This window comes from Desmodus rotundus, chromosome 4 (assembly GCF_022682495.2).
Source record: "Desmodus rotundus isolate HL8 chromosome 4, HLdesRot8A.1, whole genome shotgun sequence".
NCBI lineage: Eukaryota > Metazoa > Chordata > Mammalia > Chiroptera > Phyllostomidae > Desmodus > Desmodus rotundus.
This window is the reverse complement of record NC_071390.1, coordinates 26,833,023-26,856,295: the sequence shown is the minus strand read 5'-3', so window position 1 is coordinate 26,856,295 and position 23,273 is coordinate 26,833,023. Positions and strand designations below refer to the sequence as shown.

The following is a 23,273-nucleotide window of genomic DNA, read 5'->3' as shown; positions in this document are numbered from 1 at the left end:
TTCATAACAAATTCATGCTTAGGTCGCATTAGGCCTCCCTCCTTTTCTCTCACCTTCTTGAGAAACTTAATTTCATCTTAATTGCTTAGTTTTGAAGATACTTGAACATTTTGATGATTGAAAGATTACAGATCAATGAGGTGACACAATAAGCTTTTCCCATGTCTCCAGCCATGTGGTTGCCTGATTACAATCACTCTCCCTTTTTGTTTTAGCTGATTTATTAATCATTTCCCTCATCCATTCCAGAGTGTTCTTTGTTTAGGGAAGCAGTGAGGTGCAGAGGGTGCCTTTGTTTCCTTTTTATCTTCAGCCACGTGGATCCTTGTTTCCTCCCTCAGGTCGTCTCTGGTCAGAATGTGTGCCCAAGTAACAGCACGGGAAGCCCGTGTATCGAGGTTGATGTCCTGGGCATGCCGCTGGACAGCTGCCACTTCCGCACGAAGCCCATCCATCGGAACACTCTGAACCCCATGTGGAATGAGCAGTTCTTCTTCCGGGTTTACTTCGAAGACCTTGTGTTCCTTCGTTTTGCAGTCGTGGAAAACAACAGCTCAGCAGTCACTGCTCAGAGAATCATCCCACTCAAGGCTTTGAAACGAGGTAGCATAGCACTGCCAGGTTGTTAGTGATCACTGCAGCTGCGTGACAGATGCCCCGGAGCTCTTCTCTCTGCTCTCCCATAGTTTGGATTTTTTGTACTGAAAAGTTAAAATAAGAACCAGGCAGAAATAATACAATTCTGAACACTGTTTAAGCACATCTCAGAACAGGTTTTTCTTTTACATTATCCTAAAATCCAAGGTAGTAACAACACTCCTTAGGAAATACACCTCCCCCACTGCTGCTGATGTCGGAAACAGTGGTGGTTGGCTCTCACTCCCCACGTCCCTTCCCAAATAGCACCCTCTGCGCCCCTGGCACTTCTAAAGCAGAGACTGAAGTGAGGAGAGGAAACCAAGAGGAGGGGAGGGTGGCGTGTAGTAGTGGCTAGTGGGCCAAGGCTGGAATCAGTGCCTGGCAGAAGTGTGGTGTCAGAAGCCAGGGATGGGTATTGGGGGGTAGAACAGGTAGGATGCAGAATCCTGAGCAGTTGCTGAAGCTGTTAACTGGTGGGTTGGCTTTGCTGAGGACCTCCGGGGACCTTCCTCCAATCACACCTGTCCAGACTGTCTGTGCACTTCCTGTTAAAATCTGGTGTGCATGGGAGTTCCTGGGGCTCTTAGTAATAAAATGGAGGCTCTGATGCAGGGGAATCTGGGGTGGGGCTTAAGACTCTGCCTCTGGAATAAGCTCCCAGAAATGCTGGCCCTGTCAGTCTACTTCGAGTACCTAAGTTCTAGTGCATACTTCCTCCCACAGCCACGCTCAGGCTGCCAGCCTCTGAGCTCTACAAACCCATGACGGTCTCGTACTTTTGGTCCTTTCCTGTTTCTCCTCTCCATTGTGCAAGTGGCACATGGTCACTGATCAGTCAGCTCGGACTGTCATACCAAAGTGCCACAGACTGGGTGGCTTCAACAACTGAAATTTTATTGTCTCGCAGTTCTGGAGGCTAGAAGTCTAAGGTCGGGGTGTCAGCAGGTTCAGTTTTTTTTTCTGAAGTTTGTCTCCTTAGCTTGTGGATACCGCCTTCCCATTTTGTCCTCACATGGTCGTCCCTCGGTCCGTGTGCTTAGCATATGGCGTCTCTCTCTGCATGCTGATCTCCTCTTCTGACAGGGACACATCCTTTTGGATAGGGCCCCCCCCCCGACAACCCATTTTAACTTCATTACCTCCTGAAAGGCCCTATGTCCAGGTACAGTCACATTCTGAGGTCACTGAGTGTTAGAGTTGCCACTTATGAATTCTAGGACACAGTTCAGCCCATAACAGTTACTGCAAAAATGTGAAAAAGTATGAGAAGCAAAAACAATCTTTTATAAATCCTTTTTTTAATCTCTCCAAAATAATCACTGTTGGTGTATATCTTTTGCAAGCTTTATTTCTCTGCCCACATATATATATATATATATTCATATTGGTATATAGTATATATTTTTAACAAACAAGCTTCCTACTCATCTTAAGGTTTTTCAAGTTACTGGTTTTCAGTTACTAATTAATGTAGGTAATGAGCAACTTTTTGTGTTAATAACTATACATCTATCTACATTATCACTTTTACTGGCTGCAAAATGTTCCATTTTATACTTATACAAACATTCATACCATAACATTTAACCAAGTCCCTATGGTTGCAATCGTTATCACTAAAGCTGTTCTAAGACAAAATATTTATAAAACAGTGACTGTAGTTTAAAAAAATGAACAGTATTTCCCACTAGATTTTGTTTGAGTTTGAGTTTCTGTTTAAGTTAGAAACAGTTCCTAGACAAGTTAATAACCACTAGGGGACCCCAATCTGTCCCCAGAGGTTGCACTCTCCTGGTGACAAGGCATCAGTTGGCTGCATGCCCACTGCCGCCCCCTGCTCATCATAAGGTCTTATTTCTACCTACCATTTCTCGACCTCCCTGGGGCATCGTCTCAGCAGAGCTCTGCAGTGTGTGGCTAACAGGCTTTTCCCAATTCTGTGTTGTTCCAGGATATCGACATCTCCAGCTGCGAAACCTCCACAATGAAGTCCTAGAAATCTCTAGTTTATTCATAAACAGCAGAAGGATGGAAGAAAATTCCTCTGGCAGTACTGTGCCAGCCTCTTTGGTAATTAAGTTCTGTTTCACTCAGCATATTTGCGGGGATTGCTATGCTAGAGGTAGGCTTACTTGTGCTACAGGAGAGTGATAACTGGGTAGCTATGGAAATAATAATAAAAAAGGCTGACACTTGGCTTTTTCTAAGCACTTTACATATATACTAATTCATCGAATCCTCTCAATAACTTTATGAAAGAGCTATGAGTATCATCTCCGTTTTACAGATGAGGAAGTAAGAGCTAAGTACCCCTTAGGTCATTCACCTGTAAACCTAAGATCATCTAGTACCAAAGCCCATACTCTTAATGTGAGCTAAAAATAACATGCAGGGAAGGAGCTAATTAAGCAAACCTGCTAGGAAGCGTTTAGTGCTTCTGGAAGCTTTAGGTTGGACCAGGAAAATCCTTTACTTCTTCAGTGGTCCAGGGGCAGATGTCAGGTGAGCAGGGTTGGGGTAGGCAGCCAGGTACTGTTGTTGATACGTAACTTGCACCCCAGCCCAGCAACTGGGGGGATTGCAGAATCTGCACTCTGGGGAATCGGAGAGGGACACTGCAAACAAAAAGTGCCACCATTGCAGAATCAGAGTTTTATCAAGTCCCCAGGTAAGGCTTTTTCGCCCATTGAAGTTCAAGAACCAAAGGACCTGTGCTCACTCCAGGCATCCAGGGTTGTTTACTTAAACGAGCAATGCTGCTGTAGTAAACTGGCTCATTCCATTATGCCTGCTCTTTAAACATTAACTTAATAGGATGTCCATCAATTACCTGTTTGCATATTAATAGTCTGATCACTGTTGTATCAGTCTTATCCTTCAACATAGTCCTAACAGCCCTTGGAAAGGCACCTTACAGGCCCACGGTGGCGCTGGCTTGACCACTGCCAACTGCAAGTAGCCAGGCTTTCTTCTCTGCTTCTCTTTCCCTCGCCTCATCAGTTTCTTCTCTCTCTGTCCCAGCCCTTGTTTCCCTATGTTCTGCATCTTTTCCCTTCAAAGTGTGGCCAAGATTGAGAACAGCACTTGACCAAAGTGGAGGACGGTATTTGCCTCTGTCTTGTGCAGAAGACTGGGAAACAGGGATGGGGCCACCTGGCACCTAAGAGCAAGAATCAGATGCTTTCTGAAAGTCAGGGCAGGGGCCTGGTTCTGGGTTGGTTGCCCTCGATACTTATCAGAGCTGAAGAGTCTTAACGTGCCATGAAAGAACCGTTTTTCCTCACAAGACTTGCAACACCAAACGTGTCATGTCTTTTCTGACGTTACTTCTTTAACTCTCCGGCACCCGCTGTCTGTCCCACCTCTCAGTTCAGTTCTGACGCTCTGCCTGGAGTCACATCAGATCCTACCAGACAACCCACACTTCAGATGCCAGCTGCAAGTCCCTCTTCAGGTTCAGGAATTTGCTAGAATGACTCACAGAACTCAGGGAAGTGCTTTACTTACCGAAATAGTTTGTTTATCATCTTACCATCCAAAATTCTAGCCTAGTGCCCCCAAGAGAGATGACACTGTTGAATGTCAGTTCAGAAGTTAGGACTAAGATACATTTCAGATGATATCAGTTCCATAATTATGATGGAAAGAGATACTGTTTTGTAAAATACATTCATATTTTGTTGGTATGCTCTAAACATCCTCACTAGACTGTTAAAGAAGATGCACCATTGCTTCTTCAACCACAGAAAGCTGGGTCAGGTTGTAAAGGATGCTCTGCTTTTGCATTCGCATGTCCCTGTATGTCCTTCTGAGGACCAGCACTTCTGTGTTGGATATAGGCTAGAAATTGCATGAGAATGAGAATGAAAGAGAAACCATGTGATCTTCCTTGACAGATGTTTGCTACAGAAGAAAGAAAATGTTTTCAGACTCACAGAGTCACGGTACATGGGGTCCCAGGCCCAGAACCCTTTACTGTTTTCTCCATAAATGGAGGCACCAGGGCAAAGCAGCTTCTCCAGCAAGTAAGTGCACTAAGTCTGCATGTGTGTAACTATGTTGATGATTTACCTTTTGATTTTTTGCGATATTCAATATTGAGATCCACCCTACAGCTGACCTGAGAGATCTTGGTACCACTGAATAAGCTACCTTCACCTGTAGAGAAGAATTTTTAGGAATTCTTCAGCTATATAAAAAAGCAGTGAGATCAAGAAGGGTCGAGACCAGGATGAGTGGCTCTCCAGCTGTGTGTGCTGTTTCCCTCTGAGCCTAGACATGGGCCCATAATGCAGAGCCTCCTAATCCACCAGAATTTGCACCCGAACTAAATGAAGTCTGTCATTCTAGGAACTGGATCAAATTCTTAGAGCATCAGGATGGATCTTACAGGCCAAGAAGACATCTTCTGCCCCTCCAGCCTCTAGCCTTCATTTGTGTGTTGAACAGCCCCCTTGCCCCTCTTCCCCTGGCACTCAATCTTGATCCTTGAGGTCCTCCCCCACTAGTGATGTGAAGAGGCATGGAGGGCCCAACACAAGAGGATGAGAGCCTGTTACCTGACCACTATAGCAGAACTGGCCAAGTCCCCTCATGCTCTGGATCCCCCCGGGGATCTTGGTGGCCTTCTGCAGGCAAGAATACTGCCCCACAGGAGGACTTGTAAGAGGGAGAAAGCCAAGAACAAAGAGCAGCAAGAGAGGGAGACGGCTGCTCAGAAAAGCAAGGCAGGCCCATGAGTGATTCCTTTCCTCCTCACACCAGAGGCACGCTCCACCCCTGCTTGGTACAGTGACCTAATGTCCTTGCAGACTGTTCTATCCTTAACCCATTTAAAAATTCCTTCTTCTACTTGAGGGGAGGCCAAGGGGACTGAAGGGAGTGACTGAGGAGCTCTCTCTGAAGTTAGGGCATGTGATGAACTGTAACCAGGTCATAGAATGAGTGGGGGATTAAAACTCCATGATCGACCACACATGATGCATGTTAGTACGTAGTTCTGCCCTCTGAGGGGAAGTGCTATGGACAGGCCACCTTTGCCCCAACATCTTCTTGTTGACTTAGAGTCAGAGAAGACAGCTTAAGTGTCAAGTTTCACACATTATAAAATAGAAGCTACTACCAAGTTAGTGTTTTTATTTGGATTTTTGTTTTTAAAATCAATCAGTCCATGAAATTTAGTATGTCCTATCACAAAGTACTGTTGCCCTGGCTCCTGTGGCTCAGTTGGTTGGAGCGTCTTCTTGTAGACTAAGGGGTTGCAGGTTCAATTCTCCATCCGGGCACATGCCCAGGTTGCGGGTTCAATCCCCACTCGGGGCGCATGCAAGGGGCAGCCAATCAATGTCTCTCTCTCCCTCCATCTCTCTATTCCTCTTCTAAAAGCCATGAAAAAATGTCCTCAGGTGAGGATTAAAAAGAAAAAAAAATTTAAGCCCCATTGGGGTTTTGGGGACTATAAAATGTGAAGATACAAAGTAAGGAAGCATTTCCATGGACCACCCATAAAAGGCAGCCCACTACTTGATTGTCACCCCTATGCATAACCACGTGGAAGTAAAGCAGGACTGAGGAGGGAGGTGACAGTCCCGACTGGCCTGTCCCTGAATGCCGTGCATCCTGAACAGTTCCTACAGTGATTGTTGCCCCGCCCCCACGGAGTCCAGAGCCCAGCATCCATTGCAGACCAAGGGCTGGGGTGAAGGGAACAGAGTCTTCCTGAGACTCTTCTGCCCGCCCCCCTCACCCTCAGTCCATTCTTTTCCTCCAAGTGAGATGCTGCAGCCACAAGTATGGATGGAGGAGAAGGCTGTTGACTTAATCCAGGCCTGATGGTGGCAGCCTCCTCTCACCACCGCGAGCGACCATATGATGGCTCTTGACTATTGAGTCCTCAGACTGTGCCCATGTTATGTTTGATAACCAGTGCCTGAATCATAAAACAAATCATAAAATTAAAAGGCTGTTACTGTGGAGGCAGAAAAATAATTTTCCTCCCACCTTCTAAGTTCTTCTGGCTGAACTAATAATCAAATTAACAAAAGACAGATTAACAGGAAAAAATACTGGTAACCAATTTTATTACATATGTACGCATGGGAGTTCTATAAGAATGTGAGACCAGAGGACAGAAGAGGGAGTTAAGATACATACATTTACACACATACATATGTATATATGTATGTGTATACACACACACACACACTTAAAAGGCCAGGAAGGCGATTCTCGTGGAGATGGAAAAAGAATGTTTGGTAAATATGTTTGTTGGGCCATGTTTAACAATGGGACATAAGGGGACTCTGAACAGATGAGCATGGCTAGGTTCCCCCCATCGTGCACTAGTTTGTATTAAATTATAATTATCTGTGATGATTATCCCCCTTCCTGGAGCAGGTCCTCCATCCAAATTCTTTTAGGCAGTAAGGGGGAAGGTTGAAGGTACTTTCTGAGTCTTTTGTTTCTTGAAAATAACCAGCCTAAAATAACCAATATCCCAAGCGTCATGTTTAGGGGTGGCACATTCTGCTCCCCCTCATTACTCTTACTTTTCCCACTTTATAGAGGGGGAACTAAATCTCTAAAGGGTTAAATCTCTTGGCCAGCACCTCACAGCCAGTATTAAAGGCAAATTCAGACCCAGGTCTGTCTGGCCCTGCAGCCTGTCTCAGCTACTCTGTCTGACTGCCAGGGTCAGTAGCCAACAAGGAAAACGGGCCTCCAGGCACACAGTCAAGAGCCCATTGAAAGGAGAATTCCCGGGAACTTAGATCAGATGCGATTAGAGATGCTGGAGAGATTATCTTGATAAAAGCTGGACTGGGTTTGTTGCCCTTAGTCCTGTGTTATAAGATGATAAAGAGCTAAATTCATAGATTTGAAAACCTCAAGTTTTTAATTCAGTAGGAGCCCTCATTCCAGCAGTGAGAAAAATAGTTATGATGTCTGGGGGTTATGAATAAATTGAGTCATTGCCCAGAATGGACACAAACAATGCTTTTTGGGCATAAGAGAATTCTGAGACCTTCCAAAAAGAATTGTGCCACACTCCAGAGTAGGCATTACCTACAGTGCACATCACAGCTGCCTGAACATCATGAAAATAGGCTTGTGGTTTTTTAAATTAATTTTATTTTTATGGTATTAAGGTTGTCCCCACTCTTTCCCCCTTTGCCCTCCTCTACCCAGCCCCACCTCAGGCAATCCCCACACCTGAGGTTGTCCATGCACACGGACCATGCACACGTGTTCCTTGCTTAATCTCTTCACCGTCTCGCATCCAGTCCCCACACCCAGCCCCCTCCCCTCCAACAGCTGTCAGGCTGTTCCTTGTATCTACGCCTGTGTTTCTGTTGTGTTCCTTAGTTTATTTTGTTCACTAGATTCCATATACAACTGAGACATACGGTATTTGTCTTTCACTGACTGGCTTATTTCACTTAGCGGAATAGGAAATGTAGATGTGTTTTGAATTACAGTTTTTGCCCACTGCTCAGAGGTGTGTTAAATTTGCCTTTGCTTTATCTTTAGATTCTAACCTCTGAACAAGACACCAAACCTACTGCCACAGACTATTTTCTGATGGAAGAAAAATATTTTATATCTAAAGAAAAGAATGAATGCAGAAAACAACCGTTCCAGAGAGCCATTGGTCCAGAAGAAGAGATCGTGCAGATTTTAAACAGCTGGTTTCCAGAAGAGGGATACGTTGGCAGGATTGTCTTAAAAACCCAGCAGGAAGTAAGTGTGTCTGGGCACAACCTCCACAGTCACGGCTTAGTATGTGATTAACTACCTCACCACTGGCCACCTCCCTCAAAGTCACAATTTCTTGTCATTCCAGCTTGATATATATTCTTCTTCTTAAGTAAATATGGAGAAATGATTTTATTCTTATGTACATATTCAGAATGTTATTTCTAAGTTACAGAAATTTAGCCTAAAAATCATCCCTTATAAAATGAAGTGAGCAGATGACAGCTGCGTGGGGAGGAGGTTAGGGGGTGGAGGGATGGAGCAGAAAGGGAAAAGGACCCATGGACATGGGCCACAGTGTGGTGATTGCTGGGGGGAGGGCGGATAAGGGGACTAAATGGTAATGGAAAAATATGATAAAGAAGAAAACAAAGTGAGCAAGAACTCAAAGGATCCTGTGTCCACATTATCAGCCGCTTGCTCGGGACCTTATTTGCACGTGTGAGAAGACAGAGTGCGGGTCACAGACCTGTGTGATGCAAGGCCTGTAGGCATTTTGGGATTGTGTGCGTTGCTCTGAGTGCCTCTTAAAGTTTTAGCTAATAAAATATTCAGTGCTTATAAGTAAAGCAACGGTATTTTTAAAAAATATTCTATAACTTCCCACAAAGTAAGAATAACCTCTCAGCTTTGGTCAGAATTCATACTAAATACATTGTGTTCACTGATACTCCCATGATAACTCCCACGAAGGAAACAGTACAATGGCAACTCCAAATTGGTTGGCTTCTGTTGGGGTTTGTTGATGGAGCCCCTTTTCTTTCCCTAAATGAACTGATAGGAGCCCACTAACTTACCGCCATTTTCTTTAAATGATAGTGAATTTAAAATATGGTCATTGCTCCACACAGAGACAGTCATGCCGCATGATACGCCAACAATGAAGCAGTGGAGTCCATTCAATAATTGGATTAAATAAGCATTTATTTTATTGAGCACCTGATAGGTGCCAGGCCCCGTTCTGGGCACATGATCTGCTCCTGTGGGGGATGTGCTAGTTTGACTGGTACAGCGCCCACTGGTGATCCATGCTTGCTGGGACACAGTGGAGAAGAAAAGGAGCCCATTGCCAGCATCCTGTGTCAGTTTTTCCCTCGGTACATAACGATAAACATGCCTGCAGCCTCTCCTCTGGGAACCAGAGCCACTGCCTCCCCTTGTAACCTTGCACTTCATTTAAGCAAAGAAATGTAATTGGCTCCCCAGCTTCCTCTCCCTATCAGGCATACAAATTGCTAAGCCAGAGAAAAAAAACAGTTCTAATAATAATAGCTTTATGAGAAAAAAGAGAACGTAGCTGGATTTTTAAAGCCATCTTTAATTTCTCAATTTTATTCCTATTTCTAATTGTCTTTTCCACATGTAAACAAGTATCCTATAGGTGACCATTTCAGTGAATTCTTTAAATCATATATTTGCATAAAGATTTACAGAGTTCAAAGCTCTCAAACGCCCACTATTTTGAAAGACCTCATGGTATCATAAGGAAACAGAGGTTCGGGAGGTTAAATTATGACGGATGAATAATAGAAAGAACTCAAGTCCTATGGCTTCCAGGTCAGTGTTATTTGCACCATCCCTTGCTGCCCAGGCAGGAGTTGTCAGTCCCCACGTCCAGCGCTGTGGGAGGCAGCGAGCCGCAGGAAACACAGCGGGCTGCTGAGTGTCATGGGGCCTTCATCACGTGGTTGGACGGGCTGGGAGGTTAGGGCTGCCCATACGCAATTTAAAGTATATAAGACAACAGGCAGTAGAGACCTCACGATTAAATGTTTAATAAGGGTTGGTGGAACAGAAGCATTTTGAAGAAAAAAGGGATAAACTAGAAGTCTGAAAAAACATTTTCTAGTGAGAATACAAGCTCTCTTTTATATGCTCTTGTTGGGACGCGATTTTTGAAATGACTGAAATGTATTTCAAAAATTAACATCATATTTAACGTATCTAGGTTGACCTGGTGCATAATGACACACAATACATACTTCCTGATTGATTGAATGAACTAATTCGGCAATTATTGAATATAAGCAGACACTGGCATAGTTGCTAGATTACAGCTACAAGTGTTTTCACTTATTTTGCTCTTTGGAACTAGTAAGATACATACACAGTTCGCCCATATCCTCAAAGTCCCCAGACTGCTGTGACCTGGTCTCTCCTGCCTGCCTTTCATAATTGTGTTGTCTGCTGGGCTGTCAAGCTGTCAGGTAGCACACCTTCCTGTGGTCCGTATGCCCTCCTCTGACACCACTGGACTTGAAACCAGACAAACCTCGCTCCGCCAATGCCAAGTATCAGATGACCCTGCGCAGCTCACCTGACTTCTGCACACCTCTCTGCCCTGATATGTAAAAGCTATGATAGAAACTGCTACCCTGTTTGATTCAAAAAGATCATGAGAGGCATGATCAACATGTAGACAATATGTAGAAAAATGCTTAGTAAACTGTAAAGGGCCGTACAGTGAGGGCTATTGTTACAGTCATTGCTTGTGGCTTCCAATGCAGCTGAAAACTCCTGAAAAGTAAATAAGCTCTGAGTGAGGCTCCAAGGAGCTCTTTTAAAAATAAGTGTGCATGGTTGTCAGGATATTTTATTTATAAGGCAGTTAGAACCTTTTTGCTTTTTTGCCTGCTTGCTTACTTGCTTCCTGGTTTTCAGGGCCCTGAGATTCTAAATTATGTCGTGTGAATCACCACTTAACCCCACTCTCTGATTGATGAAGTATATCGTGACCAATGCCATGTGGAATAATGCAGCAAAATCTCTAGGCACTGACAAGAAATGATGACCACAGTCTTTGAAGTAGAGAGAAAAAACAAATTGTAGAACAATGTGTGTAGTAGAATACAGTCTAATTTTATGTAGTAACCGTAACTGTCGCCCAAGCCCATAATAGAATGAATGGGGTCTAAAGGCTTCAGTTATGTAAATTGTAGGGACCAGGACTGCAAGATCAATGAAATGATAGGGGTGAGTCTGTGTGGGTGGTTGGCTGTTCCTCTCTGGTCCTGGCTACAGTTTGGCGCCACCTGGTGGCAGTTACCCATTTGATTTTAGTAAGTATTAATGAGGACCACTCTGGGTCCTGTGGCTGATTTTAACTTCCAGGATAGTGACAATGAGTCTTGGGTTCTGGCTGGTTAGCACCACTTCATTAGCCTGACCAGAGGAGATGAGGCCAGGGGATTCTGGGGATCGGCCGACCTCCCTGCCAAATCCGAGATGGGTTGCCTCCTGTTTACTTGCCTTGCCTCTCCTTCCCCTTCCTGCCTCCCCCTGCAGAAGATAACTGTAAACCACCCTCATCTGCAAATGGGGCTAACAAAGAACAGGGACCATTTAACAGTCACATTAGCTAAATTCACATAATTCAAGGGTTTCATTGTTTTTATTCACATGCACAAAAATATATTTGTATACCCATAGTACATGTTTAGAAGGATATATAACCTATACTTAACAACAGTCTTTTTTTGTTTTGTTTTGTGGAGAATGAGGTGGGAGGGAGAAGGAAAAAGGGTGAGAGTGAGAAAAGTTTGCCTTTTTATAGATGTATTTCTGTACCACTTGAAAATTTTAGTAAGGTACATATGTCTGTAGATGTATCTAACTACATGGGTAACATACATAATTGTATATATAAAATTCACTGCAATACAGCCCTGGCTGGCGTAGCTCAGTGGATTGAGCATGGGCTGCAAACCAAAAGGTTGCTGGTTCAGTTCCCAGTCAGGGCACATGCCTGGGTTGCAGGCCAGGTCCCCAGTGGGGGCCACATGAGAGGCAACCACACATTGATATTTCTCTCCCTTTCTCCCTCCCTTCCCCTGTCTCTAAAAATAAATAAATAAAATCTTTAAAAAAATTCACTGCAATACAGTTCACCAAGAGCCAATCAACCTGATGACTAAGTCTCATAATTATTGAATACTTTGTTGATATTCATTTCATTTTTAAGAGATAATATCTTAATATTTTATTTTTTATTTTATTTAATTATAGTTTACATTCAATATTATTTTTCAGGTGTACAGCATAGTTGTTAGACAATCATATACTTTGTAAAGTGTCAATATTCATTTCAATGTGAACCTCCAACCATTGTTTCCGCCTTTCACTGTGGGTTTTGTTCACTTAGCCTGGCTGAATGTCAGATTCACATTTCACATTTCACATGTCTAACATTTCTTAAATGCTCAAGGTCTATGTGGGAATGGGTGGGCTTTCTCTTGTCTTGGTAATTGGCAAAATAGTGCATAGTTTTTTTTACAAATTTGTCTACAGTTGATTTGGACTCAAAATCCACAGCTAATAGGAGCAGATCCACTAGCTTATTCTGGGCCAGACCCTATCAATCTGTCCACATCAGCAGAAACACAGTACTTCTTTCTCTAAGACATGTATGTCCTTTTAGAATAACTCATGAAATACTAAATAGTGTATAAATGATAAAACTAAGAGGTTATTTCCACATTATCAAGATACATCTCAAATTTTTGTTAGATTTTTCTTTCCTCATTCTACATCATCTCACCATCTACCATTCTTTTCTTCTTCTTTAACATAGAACCTAGAAGAGAAAAGCATTGTTCAGGATGACAAAGAGGTGATCTTGACCTCAGAGGAGGAGAGTTTCTTTGTCCAAGTGCACGACGTTTCCCCAGAACAACCTCGAACCGTCATCAAAGCACCCCGCGTCAGCACAGCACAGGATGTTATTCAGCAGGTGAACGCCGCTCCCTTCCTCTCCTCGGTCCTGTCCTCTGTGTAAATTATTGGGACAAATTGATGTCAGCCTGTTGTATTAATAAAGTGCCTAGACCACTGGGGACCTAAAAAGGGAGAGTGGGAAATAATAGTTCATCCCTTGAACAGACACTTACCTAGTATCTACTGTGAAGCACTGGTAAAAATGGATTTAGGAGGAGGCTGTGCAAAGTAACACTTTCATTGTCCCAGAAATGCCTAAGTCAATACCTACTGACCCGCCCTGGCTGGTGTAGCTTCAATTGAGTGCCGGCCTGCAAACCAAAGGGTCACAGGTTGGATTCCCAGTCAGGGCACATGCCTGGGTTGTGGGCCAGGTCCCCAGTAGGGGGCATGTGAGAAGCAACCACGCATCGGTGTTTCTCTCGTCTTTCTCCCTTCCTTCCCCTCTCTCTATAAATAAATAAATAAAATCTTTAAAAAAAAAAACAAAACAAAACTAATGACCATCGCCAGAGAACACCCAGGAGGCCCACCCTGACCCTCTTCCACCTCTAGGTCATGCTTCTCTGTGCATGTGGTTTCAGAGAACTGTATTTCCTTCCTTCAAAGCCTTGTCATGCTTTGCATTCATGAAACACCCTGGGGAACTGGAATAGCATAATGGTTAAGGACACAGATTCTCAGTCAACAGGCTCAAGGTTCAAATCTCAGGTCTGCTTTTTACTAACTCTCAGATCTTGGGCAAGTTTTGTAACCATCTATGCCTTAGTTACAGTGGTATGCTTTAAAAAAAAAAAAAAAACCTCTGATTTGTAGCATTTGGCAATTTCTGTTGTGTAAACGCCCCCACCATGTCTGATTTCACAGTCTTCCATTTGGCTCCAACATACTACCCTGTAGTAAAGCACCACTTAGAAAACATGGAGCTAAGATAATAGTTCTCTGCTCACAGGGGTCTTTATGAAGATTGAGTCAGTGATATATGTAAATTGTACAATTCCTAGCATATGGTAAGCACTAAGTGCTATTTGCTATTGCAGGATAACTTTGTTAGTATAGATTTTGAACTTTGTTTCTTTTTTCTTTGCCGACCTTTGTGTCCCCAAAGTATTTGCGACATATTTATAGTAGGCCCTCACTAAATGATTGATGAGTGAATAAATAAATAAATGAAAGATAATCTTGTACAAAATGAGAAGTGAAGCCAACTAAATTCTAAAATGTCTTAACACCCAAGACTCTCTGGTGAGTCTTTGGCTTTGCTGCATGCAGCCAGTCCAGTTATGTCTTTATTCCATTACTTCTTTGCTGTGCATCCTCTGGAATCATTCCGCCTGCAAATGGGAATAATCATAACTAAATCATGGAGTGTTGTGAAGCTACACCTGGTAATGTGGGACAGTATGTTACAAGCTACACAAATGTAAAATGAGGAGTGGGATGATGTGATTTGCAAGATCCCCATCATCTCCGAAAGTCTGTGACCATTTTCCACCTTAAAGTTCCATTTACAATGAATGCAGGTGTTGGAGACACTGTGTCTTTATTCAGTCGATCACAACTTACCTTTCAGACCTTATGCAAAGCCAAGTACTCCTATAGCATTCTGAGCAACCCCAACCCGAGTGACTACGTGCTTTTGGAAGAGGTGGTGAAAGACACAGCCAACAAGAAGTCTTCCACCCCCAAGTCCTCCCAGCGGGTCCTTTTGGATCAGGAGTGTGTGTTTCAAGCCCAAAGCAAGTGGAAAGGTGCAGGGAAATTCATCCTTAAGCTAAAGGAGCAGGTGCAGGTAAAGTTCAAGGTTATTTTGCTCTCTTCACCAATTATTTGATGTTCATAACTACACCATATTCAAATTTAGGAGACAGTGAAATTAGGAGAAAGTTTCTTAGCAGGGAGAAAATTGTTTGGCTCCATTTTCACTGTGGGAAAAGAAATGTATTTGCTTCTGTGGGAAAGCAGTCCAGAGAGGGGAGTTCCTCAGTCCTTTCCCAAGCTCCACTTACTAGACAGGGAAGAGGGAAGTGCTCTTTCTGATCATACAGCGCCATGAGGACACTGGCTCTAACCTAATACCAATGGAGAGTTCTTTTTCCCACAGGCATCCCGAGAAGACAAAAGGAAAGGCATTTCTTTTGCAAGTGAGCTCAAGAAGCTCACCAAGTCGACCAAACAGCCCCGAGGACTCACATCACCTGCTCAGGTCTTGACCTCAGAAAGTGTCCAAAACAAGGAGGAGAAACCTGTGGGAAGCTTGTCCTCCAGTGACGTGACAGACTATCGACAGTGACCGTGGGGAGCCCGTTGACCAGGTACACAGTCATTGCACTGTTCCGAAGCAGGGTGCAGTCACACAGCTTTGTAAGGCTTGATCTGTACGGTACCTTATCTTTCCCAACAGGGGCGTCCCCTCAGGGAGGAAGGAATGGTACCAAAACAGGGCAAGGGCTCTGAAGATACACGTACCTTCAGAAGTTGTCACTTTAGTCCTCCTTATTTTGTAAATGATTCAACAAAGGTCCAAGAGGACCGCCAAGCTGCCCCAACTACATCAGCCTCATTTCATCAGACACAGAGCTCTTTTCATTGTGGGTAACAAACACTCTCCAGGGGCTGCTATGTACCATTCAACTCTCATTCCTTTGGGTTTCCAGTTTCGTTATTCTAATTTAGGTTTGATTTGGCCTCAACAACCTCAACTTCTGCCTCATTTAAAAAAATTAAAATTTGGCATTCAGGATGTGATGATTAAAAAGAAAACAAAGTAGTGTAACAGCCTCCATCTTCAAACTGCAGTGAGTTAGGCCTTGGGTTGCCAGCCCACCACTCGGTGTCCACATACAGGGTAAATGTCATCCTATCTTAAAACAAATCATTTATATGGAACCTGAATTTTTTTTTTAAAGAACCACATGAGGAAACCAAACACAGATTTCTTCTTTTCACTTAGTTTCCTAATGAACCCAAGGGATCATTAACACCCACTTTCCAGCTGTGGTATTATAATTCTAGGATTTAAAATTCACAAGCAACAAAAATAAATAAATAAAATTTGTGAGAGACCACAATGAAGGCATTGCTGCTTATAATAACTACAGGGTTTCATCGTCTGTCTTTATTACAATCGGGATTTTCTCATATTAAATTGTAAAAGCTCACAGTTAAAGAACTCATTGATACCTCTTGACAGGACCAACTTTGATTTGTAACAGCCCAAAAGAAAGCCCGATACAAAAAACCCATATTTTACACTTAAGGGCCAACTCCTAAAATAATTGGTGCCCAATATCACACTTACAGAGCTCTTTCAAAACAACAGACCAGCCATGACCGCTGTGGCTCAGTTGGTTGGGCAATCGTCCCACAAAGCAAATTGTTGCCAGTTTGATTCCCAGTCGGGGCACGTGCCTGGTTTGCGGGTTTAGTCCCAGTCAGGACATGTACGAGAGGCAACCAATCGATGTTTCTCTTGCACATTGATGTTTCTCTACCACTCTTTCTCCCTCCCTTACCTGCTCTCTAAAAATAATACATAAAATCTAAAAAAAATTAAAAACAGGCAAGACCAAATACAGGAAGCCACTTCCCCCAGGACATGTGCACACCCAGCTGTCCCCAGGGACTCAGAGTCGTTTAGCGTCTACATGCAGACTCATCAGAGAAATGTCAGAACTACGGCAGCCATCACACCAGATAGCATCAGAGAATCGGGAACACGCACAGGACAGTGAAGCCCCGGCTGTCGGTGTTCTGAGAAGGTCCAGCACCCATTTTCTGTTGAGGTAACAGCTGGTATCCCAGTTTTGAAAAGCTCCAGGCTCGCTCCCTTTCCTCCCTCAGTGTCGCTGAGATACTCCAAGCCTTCCCCAAAAGCCCAGTGAGCTACAGGACGAAGCACCAACGTTGAGCCTCTCCAGCGTTTAGAAAATGACTCACTGTGGCAGTGGGTCTGTGAGCGGGCCAAAAGGACGGTCATGAAAACTTAAAATACAGCTTCCCATGTCCAGAACTTAGCATCAAATAAATCATAGGCGTGGCGTTATACACACATCTCATTATAACCTCCGTAATGATACAGCGAAATTACACTCTGCACACAAGAAGCCCTCGTGTGCGGCAAGATTACGTACTGCGAAAGAATACGACTCCACTGGAAATTTGACTTACAAATAATATGCTTGCTATAATGAGCATTACTAATTGCTTATGGTTTAGGAGAGTAGGGAGGGTGGTGATTTAGATAAATGTCTTTCACTCAATTTTTCTGTAGCAGACAGACATTCAGAATCATTCAGTTGACTTCAGCTTTGGTTGAACTTGGGGAAGCTTCTTTTTTAAAATTGCCATTGGTACGTTTATGGGAATGTATATCCGTGTTATGAACTCCTTTACAAGTTGTGTTTTCAAGGAAGAGCACTTGTGAAAAAAAAAGGGCCTTTCTCTATATAAACAAACTCAGTATTTTTACTGCTTTCTGATGACATATTTCATGTTGCTTATTCTAAAATTTTCACCTCTAAAGTGTTAAGTTACCCCTGTGTAATACTTTTAAGAATTTCTAAACAAGTAATTATTTACCTTACTCTTAACTGAAATAATAGTTGAAGAAAGTCCACCTTTAAAAAAAAAAAAAAGTTGAACAGCTTTATTGTGATTTTTAGAAGAAAATATTTTCTAAAGAATACAGTGTCCCAGGACACAAATAGCCTAATATTCCAATCCTAAGAACATCGTGTTATAACACTGTGACTATATAGGACATAGTCCCTCTGCCAAACCCAGCCACCAGAGCTCCTGTGGTTTCCAGTTGGTTGAACTCTAAATGTTTCTGCTCCTCCATTTAAAATACACTAACAAAGCCATGGCTGGGTAGCTCAGTTGGTTAGAGCATCATCCTGATAGGCCGAGGTTGCGGGTTTCATCCCCAGTCAGGACACACACAAGAATCAACCAATTAATGCATAAATAAGTGGAACGATAGATCTCTCTCTCTCTGTCTCTCTCTCTCTCTCTGTTTCTCTCTCTCTCTCGCTTTCTCTCTCTCTCTCTCACACACACACACACATCAATAAATAAAAATTTAAAAATATACTAACAAGCCTATGGATACAACTTTACAGGTGAAGATCTTTCGTCAAGAAGTTAAAAAAGTCAAGAGTGAACATGGTGGAAACAAATATAACTTCCTTGTTTTCATTCAACTTAAACAGGAAATTGGTGATTTCTGGACTGAAGCTTTCTTCACACACGATGTGAGGTCCACACTGGGGACAAGCAAAATGGCACAGGACTAACAAGCTACCGTTTTCCTGATGAAGGAAGCAAAGGAGCCCAGGAGATTCCATCTTACAAATGTCAAGTTGTTAAAATAAGTAAATATATAAATAATCTGTCCAGACAGTATCCAGCCATATAATATGAAAGAGACATTTATCAAAGAAGATACAAGGCCCAAGAAACGTTGTACATAGGACAATGACGCCTCAGTCCCCTTTAAAGTAGGCACCTTACACAATTCTCCCAATCGCCATCAGCTGCCCTGTCATATTTTCCTGAATCTCACTGATGGTCTGAAATCTCTTCCCTTTCAAAGGTGATTTTAGTTTGGGGAAAAGCCAGAAGCCGCTGGGCAGGAATTCTGAGCTGTGGAGGGCTAAGTCGCCTGGGTGATTTTATGTTTCGCCAAAAATCTCTGCACAAGATGTGATGCATGAACAGATGTGTTGTCATGATGAAGCTGCCAGTCGCCAGTTGTCCATAGCTGCAGCCTTCTGAATTATCTGAATAGTTTCCATGGAGGAATGTTCAGGCTTAATGCAAAATCTGATACAGATTCATGCAATGGCCACAGTGTACACATGCTCACTCAATGGCATCTACTGCCTCCACTGACTAGTGCAGTGAAGTCGTCATTGTTCACACATGTGCATCCCAGTCCACTCTCCTTGGCTGCCAGGCTCCATCGATGTCGGGCAAACCGTTCTCGTTATATTAACAATGGCTGGACTTTTTCCAGACAAACCATTATATATATTAAGCTTGCAAAAATTGACCTAGAAACAGGCGTCAGCAAACGTTGTCTGTAAAGGGCCAGACAGTAAATATTTTTAAGCTTTAGGGGCCATCTGGTCTCTTGCAACTGCTTAGCTCAGTGGTCACAGTGCAAAATCAGCCACAAACAACACGAAAGAACATGGCTGGGTTCCCATAAAACTGTCCACAGATGCTGAAATTGGAATTTCATATAATTTTCATGTCACAAATGTTCCCTTTTTTCCACAATCACATAAAAATGTAAAAATTATTCTTAGTTCAAGAGCCATACAAAAACAGGTGGCAGGCTGGATTTGGCCCATGGGCCAGTTTGCTGACCTAACTTAGAAAACTGGGAGCAAGCTGGTTTAGCCATACACTTTACGGCTGAGAATTGGAAGCTTTGGGGCACCGCAAATATAGGTATGTCCTACAAGATTCATTAAAGAGGAACTCAGTTTAGTTTCCATATTGTGTACCATAATGTACTCTTCTGTAGGATTTTTTACATATAGAATGTTGGGGTTTTTTCCCTTGAAGTTTATTGCCTATATATCCACAGATTATTCCACTTTTGGTTTTCATAAAATTGATTTAGAATGATGTGTAATTTAATATCTATGAGTTATGATGTCTTAACAAGCAACTTAACCATTTTTTTAAAAGCAAAAGTAGACTGAGTTGGTGTTTAAATTTATTTATTTTGCAAGGTGTGTGCTGACACTGTACTTACATATTTATTATACATAGTTTTCCTGATCTCACTTGTGGATTAGAAACATTAGTGATTCTCACTATTTGAAGACAAATCTAAAAGGAAAATGTATGCTCTGAATACCTGAAGTGGACCAGAATTCCGTGTGTCAAAGCTTCATTTTCATTTCTGATTAACTTAAGAGCTATTGATCCATGTCATACTTGCTACTTAACGTAAATTATTTTTAAAACTGTGCTGTGTAAAACTATCAAGTACGTGCAGAGGATTCTTCTTATTCTGGGTATGAAGCAAATTACGACTTTTAAAACGAAATGTGTGTTCCTCTAAAGAAAAATTCAAATTTTATCTATTGACATTAAAAATAGACATTTCCTCTTAAAATTATAAAACACACTAAAAATCCTAAACTCTGTTTTGAGAAGTTGTGGGGTTTTTTATTTTCACCTATTATAAAAAAAGAATAAAGCAATCCCAAGTCCTTCACATATTCTAGAAACAAGTGTTAAAAATAGGCCACACAGCTTTCGTGTTATTGTTAAGTTCTGACTAACCCAAAGCCTTCATGCTGGAAGAATCTCCATTGGTTTCTCAGCAGAATTCAGGCTATTCCAGTTTGATGTTTGTACAGAGCTACAGGTTTCTTTTTAAACCAAAAAGTCAGCCTATTACAAATGCACAATGCTGTCCATTTTTTCAAAGTATATTCCAGAAATACTTTATCAGGTTTCTATAAATTAATAGGCATTTACCCCCCTCTGGTTTGGCTTACCATGAATTGAAAACGGAGTGCCTGGCCTAACTGGCTATAGTTGAATAAAAACTGCAGAGTAATAAAAGGAAAAGCAAAACCGGTCTCCCTAGGTTTATCATTTGGCCGTGACTCTCTAAACTGCACCCCACCGCACCCCACAGCCTTTTTGCATAGTTGATTTGGCTGCGGTACAGAATCTAAAACACACCCTGAGACTGCATGTGAGACTAGGTTTTACCCAGTGAGTATATGGCCTGCACTGCAACTCAACGTGGTCATTCATTCCTTTTGGAGGTAGAAGTACACACTCTACTGTATTTGAGTCGCTGGGATTTTAGGAAGGATGTGTTGCTCATAAATATAACAGGTCTACTCTACTATTCAGATAAACCAGCAGAAAGAAACCTGGTAGTTGCCAAAGACATGAGATTTTTATTTACAGCTTATCCGAGTTATGTAGCTATATTAGTACACCAATGGAACTCTCCTGTTGTTTAGAATGTGTCTATAATAGCCCCCCAGACTATAACCGTTACCACGTCATACTTTTCAGACTACTAAAAACCTGGGTAGCAGACTTTACCAGTAAAGTTGATATGGAAAAGATCTAAATATGCAACCTGGGTTATTACAAGATTTGAGGGAGAAATATTTTAAGTGGCTTCACCAAAAGCAAAAGGAAAAGAGCATGAATTCAGTCTTTGTTAGGCAGTGCCAACTGTTAAGAAAACCCGTAGCCGGCAAGAAAGGATTGAAGCAGAAATCCACAATCTCTGTGATGCTGGAAGAAACAGATTAACCTCCTCAGTCACCTGTTCATCTGAAATTGGCTGTTTTGCAAAATGGAAAATTATACAAGGGTGGTAAGGAATTGGGAGTAAGTTTGGACAAATCTATAGGAAGTAACACTATTTGGGCAGGAAGTATCCCCCTGAGGGAACACCTTTTGTCATCCTTAGTAAAAGTTACTTATAATTTCTCCTTTTGGGGGTAAATATGGGGCCTAGACTTAAGAAAAGTGAATTACACGTGCCTTGTTTTTAATCAAATTTGCTCTCATACAATGGTCTCCCATCACCATAGCTCTGAAGGCCCTCATGGCTCATTAATGAAAGTGGGCCTCCTATATGGCCATCTTCCCCTTGCTCCGTTCGCTCCCTTTCAGTGTCTGTGTTAACCTCCTCTCCTTTGCCCAGACTCCCACAGGCCTTGTTTAATTCTGAAAAGTAATCACAGCTTGCATATTGGTCTGGTAAACTTGAATTAACTCCAAAACACAGCCCCACAGCTCAGCTCCCACGCCCATGGAAGAGGACAGGTTTTCCTGGCTGCTGTCTGATCTCCCACTTGGCGGAGTGACAGGCAGCCTGGAGGGGGACTGCTCTCTAGATGGCTGCCTCAGACTCCTTTCAGCTGTTTGTCACATCAGCAGTGAGGCAAGAGGAGGTGAGCCCGGGCCCTTCCCAAAGTTATTAGAGAAGGGAGATGGCCTCTGACACACAGCCCATCCTTGGGCCAACATTCCCATGATACAGCCCTTGTTAACGAGCGCCTTCTCTGCCATCCCCATGCATCAGCTTCCTCAGAGCAATCCTTGACCAGCGGCTAAGTACTCTGGCAGAGGAATACCTGCAATGAATATTTTTCAAGTACTTGCTGAATATCCTTATCATCCAACTATTAACGTACATCTCTTAGATCCAAACCGTACTATGCTCAAGGCTGACATCAAGCATGCCTCTGAAACCTCCTCTATTTTCGGTGACACAGGTTTCCAAACAACTCACTCTGACACTGAGTTAGGTACTGTCGTACTTTTTTCATGTGTGCGAATGACTTGACTCAGCTTTCGAGATCCAGGAAGACTGAGGCTGTGTGTCTTACTCCCCATCATTACCCCACTTCACTTTTAAGTGCCTAGCACAGTGCTAAGCACATAGTAGGTGCTCTGTATTTGTCTAGTTAAAAAAAAAAAAATAGGGCTGTAGCTCAGTGCAGCCTCAGGGCATGTCTGTCTGAGTGTGTGTCTATGTTATTACCAGTCACTCTCACTACTTGGTTCTGAAAATGAAACTCACGGATACGAGGCTATATACGTTAATGCTCAAATCCATGGAGGGTGTTCAAAAACTAGACATAGAACTTCATGGTCCCCCTGTGATTCTCTATATATGTAACAAGGTTAAAAGCATAATGCAAGTGTGAATTGGTTGATGAATTTCTATTTTAAAACTTATTTTTCTTCTAAACTACAGTTTCTACTGCCAAAGTAGAACACAGACTATCTGTATATGTTTGGAAAATAAATGACTTGTGACAGGTACTGGTGACTTGCGCTCTGATGAGGAAGACCCTTTGGTCATCCCAACCATTCATTACACTCCTGACCCTTGTTTTATGTCTAAAAGGTAGGTTGAAAACAAATATTTATATGTTGAGGCATATATTTCTTATCATTAAATAATCAAGCCTAAAAAAACTGGTCTTAGAAACACTTTTTAAAGCTGATATTCCCCAGTCTGTTAGAATAATAAGGGAACTTTCTATTTTCATTTACTTCAAGACAAAGAAAAAGCGCTTTAAGCTCCACTAGACTAAAGTCACTGGCTTCTCTAGCTCTGAACTAATAACAGGGCTATGTAGTTGGACTGCTGTGCATTT

General features: G+C 42.5%; 1 protein-coding gene across 9 annotated transcripts in view; it reads left to right on the top strand.

Annotated features, from left to right (window-relative positions):
* PLCE1 (phospholipase C epsilon 1) overlaps positions 1 to 23,273 on the top strand; it is a 332,067-nt gene that overhangs the window by 305,576 nt on the left and 3,218 nt on the right. For 4 of the 9 annotated variants that reach the window (XM_071221217.1, XM_053922228.1, XM_045197745.3 and 1 more), the window contains 8 exons: positions 342 to 603; positions 2,591 to 2,709; positions 4,536 to 4,664; positions 8,170 to 8,379; positions 12,965 to 13,123; positions 14,681 to 14,899; positions 15,212 to 15,422; positions 18,321 to 23,191. In XM_071221217.1, the coding sequence (XP_071077318.1) occupies positions 342 to 603; positions 2,591 to 2,709; positions 4,536 to 4,664; positions 8,170 to 8,379; positions 12,965 to 13,123; positions 14,681 to 14,899; positions 15,212 to 15,400 (1,287 nt within the window). In that variant the 3' untranslated portion in view covers positions 15,401 to 15,422; positions 18,321 to 23,191. Of the gene's footprint in view, positions 1 to 341; positions 604 to 2,590; positions 2,710 to 4,535; positions 4,665 to 8,169; positions 8,380 to 12,964; positions 13,124 to 14,680; positions 14,900 to 15,211; positions 15,423 to 15,511; positions 17,603 to 18,230; positions 23,192 to 23,273 lie in introns of those variants that run through there. The other 5 variants (XM_045197748.2, XM_024563446.4, XM_053922227.2 and 2 more) reach the window with 3 other exon arrangements.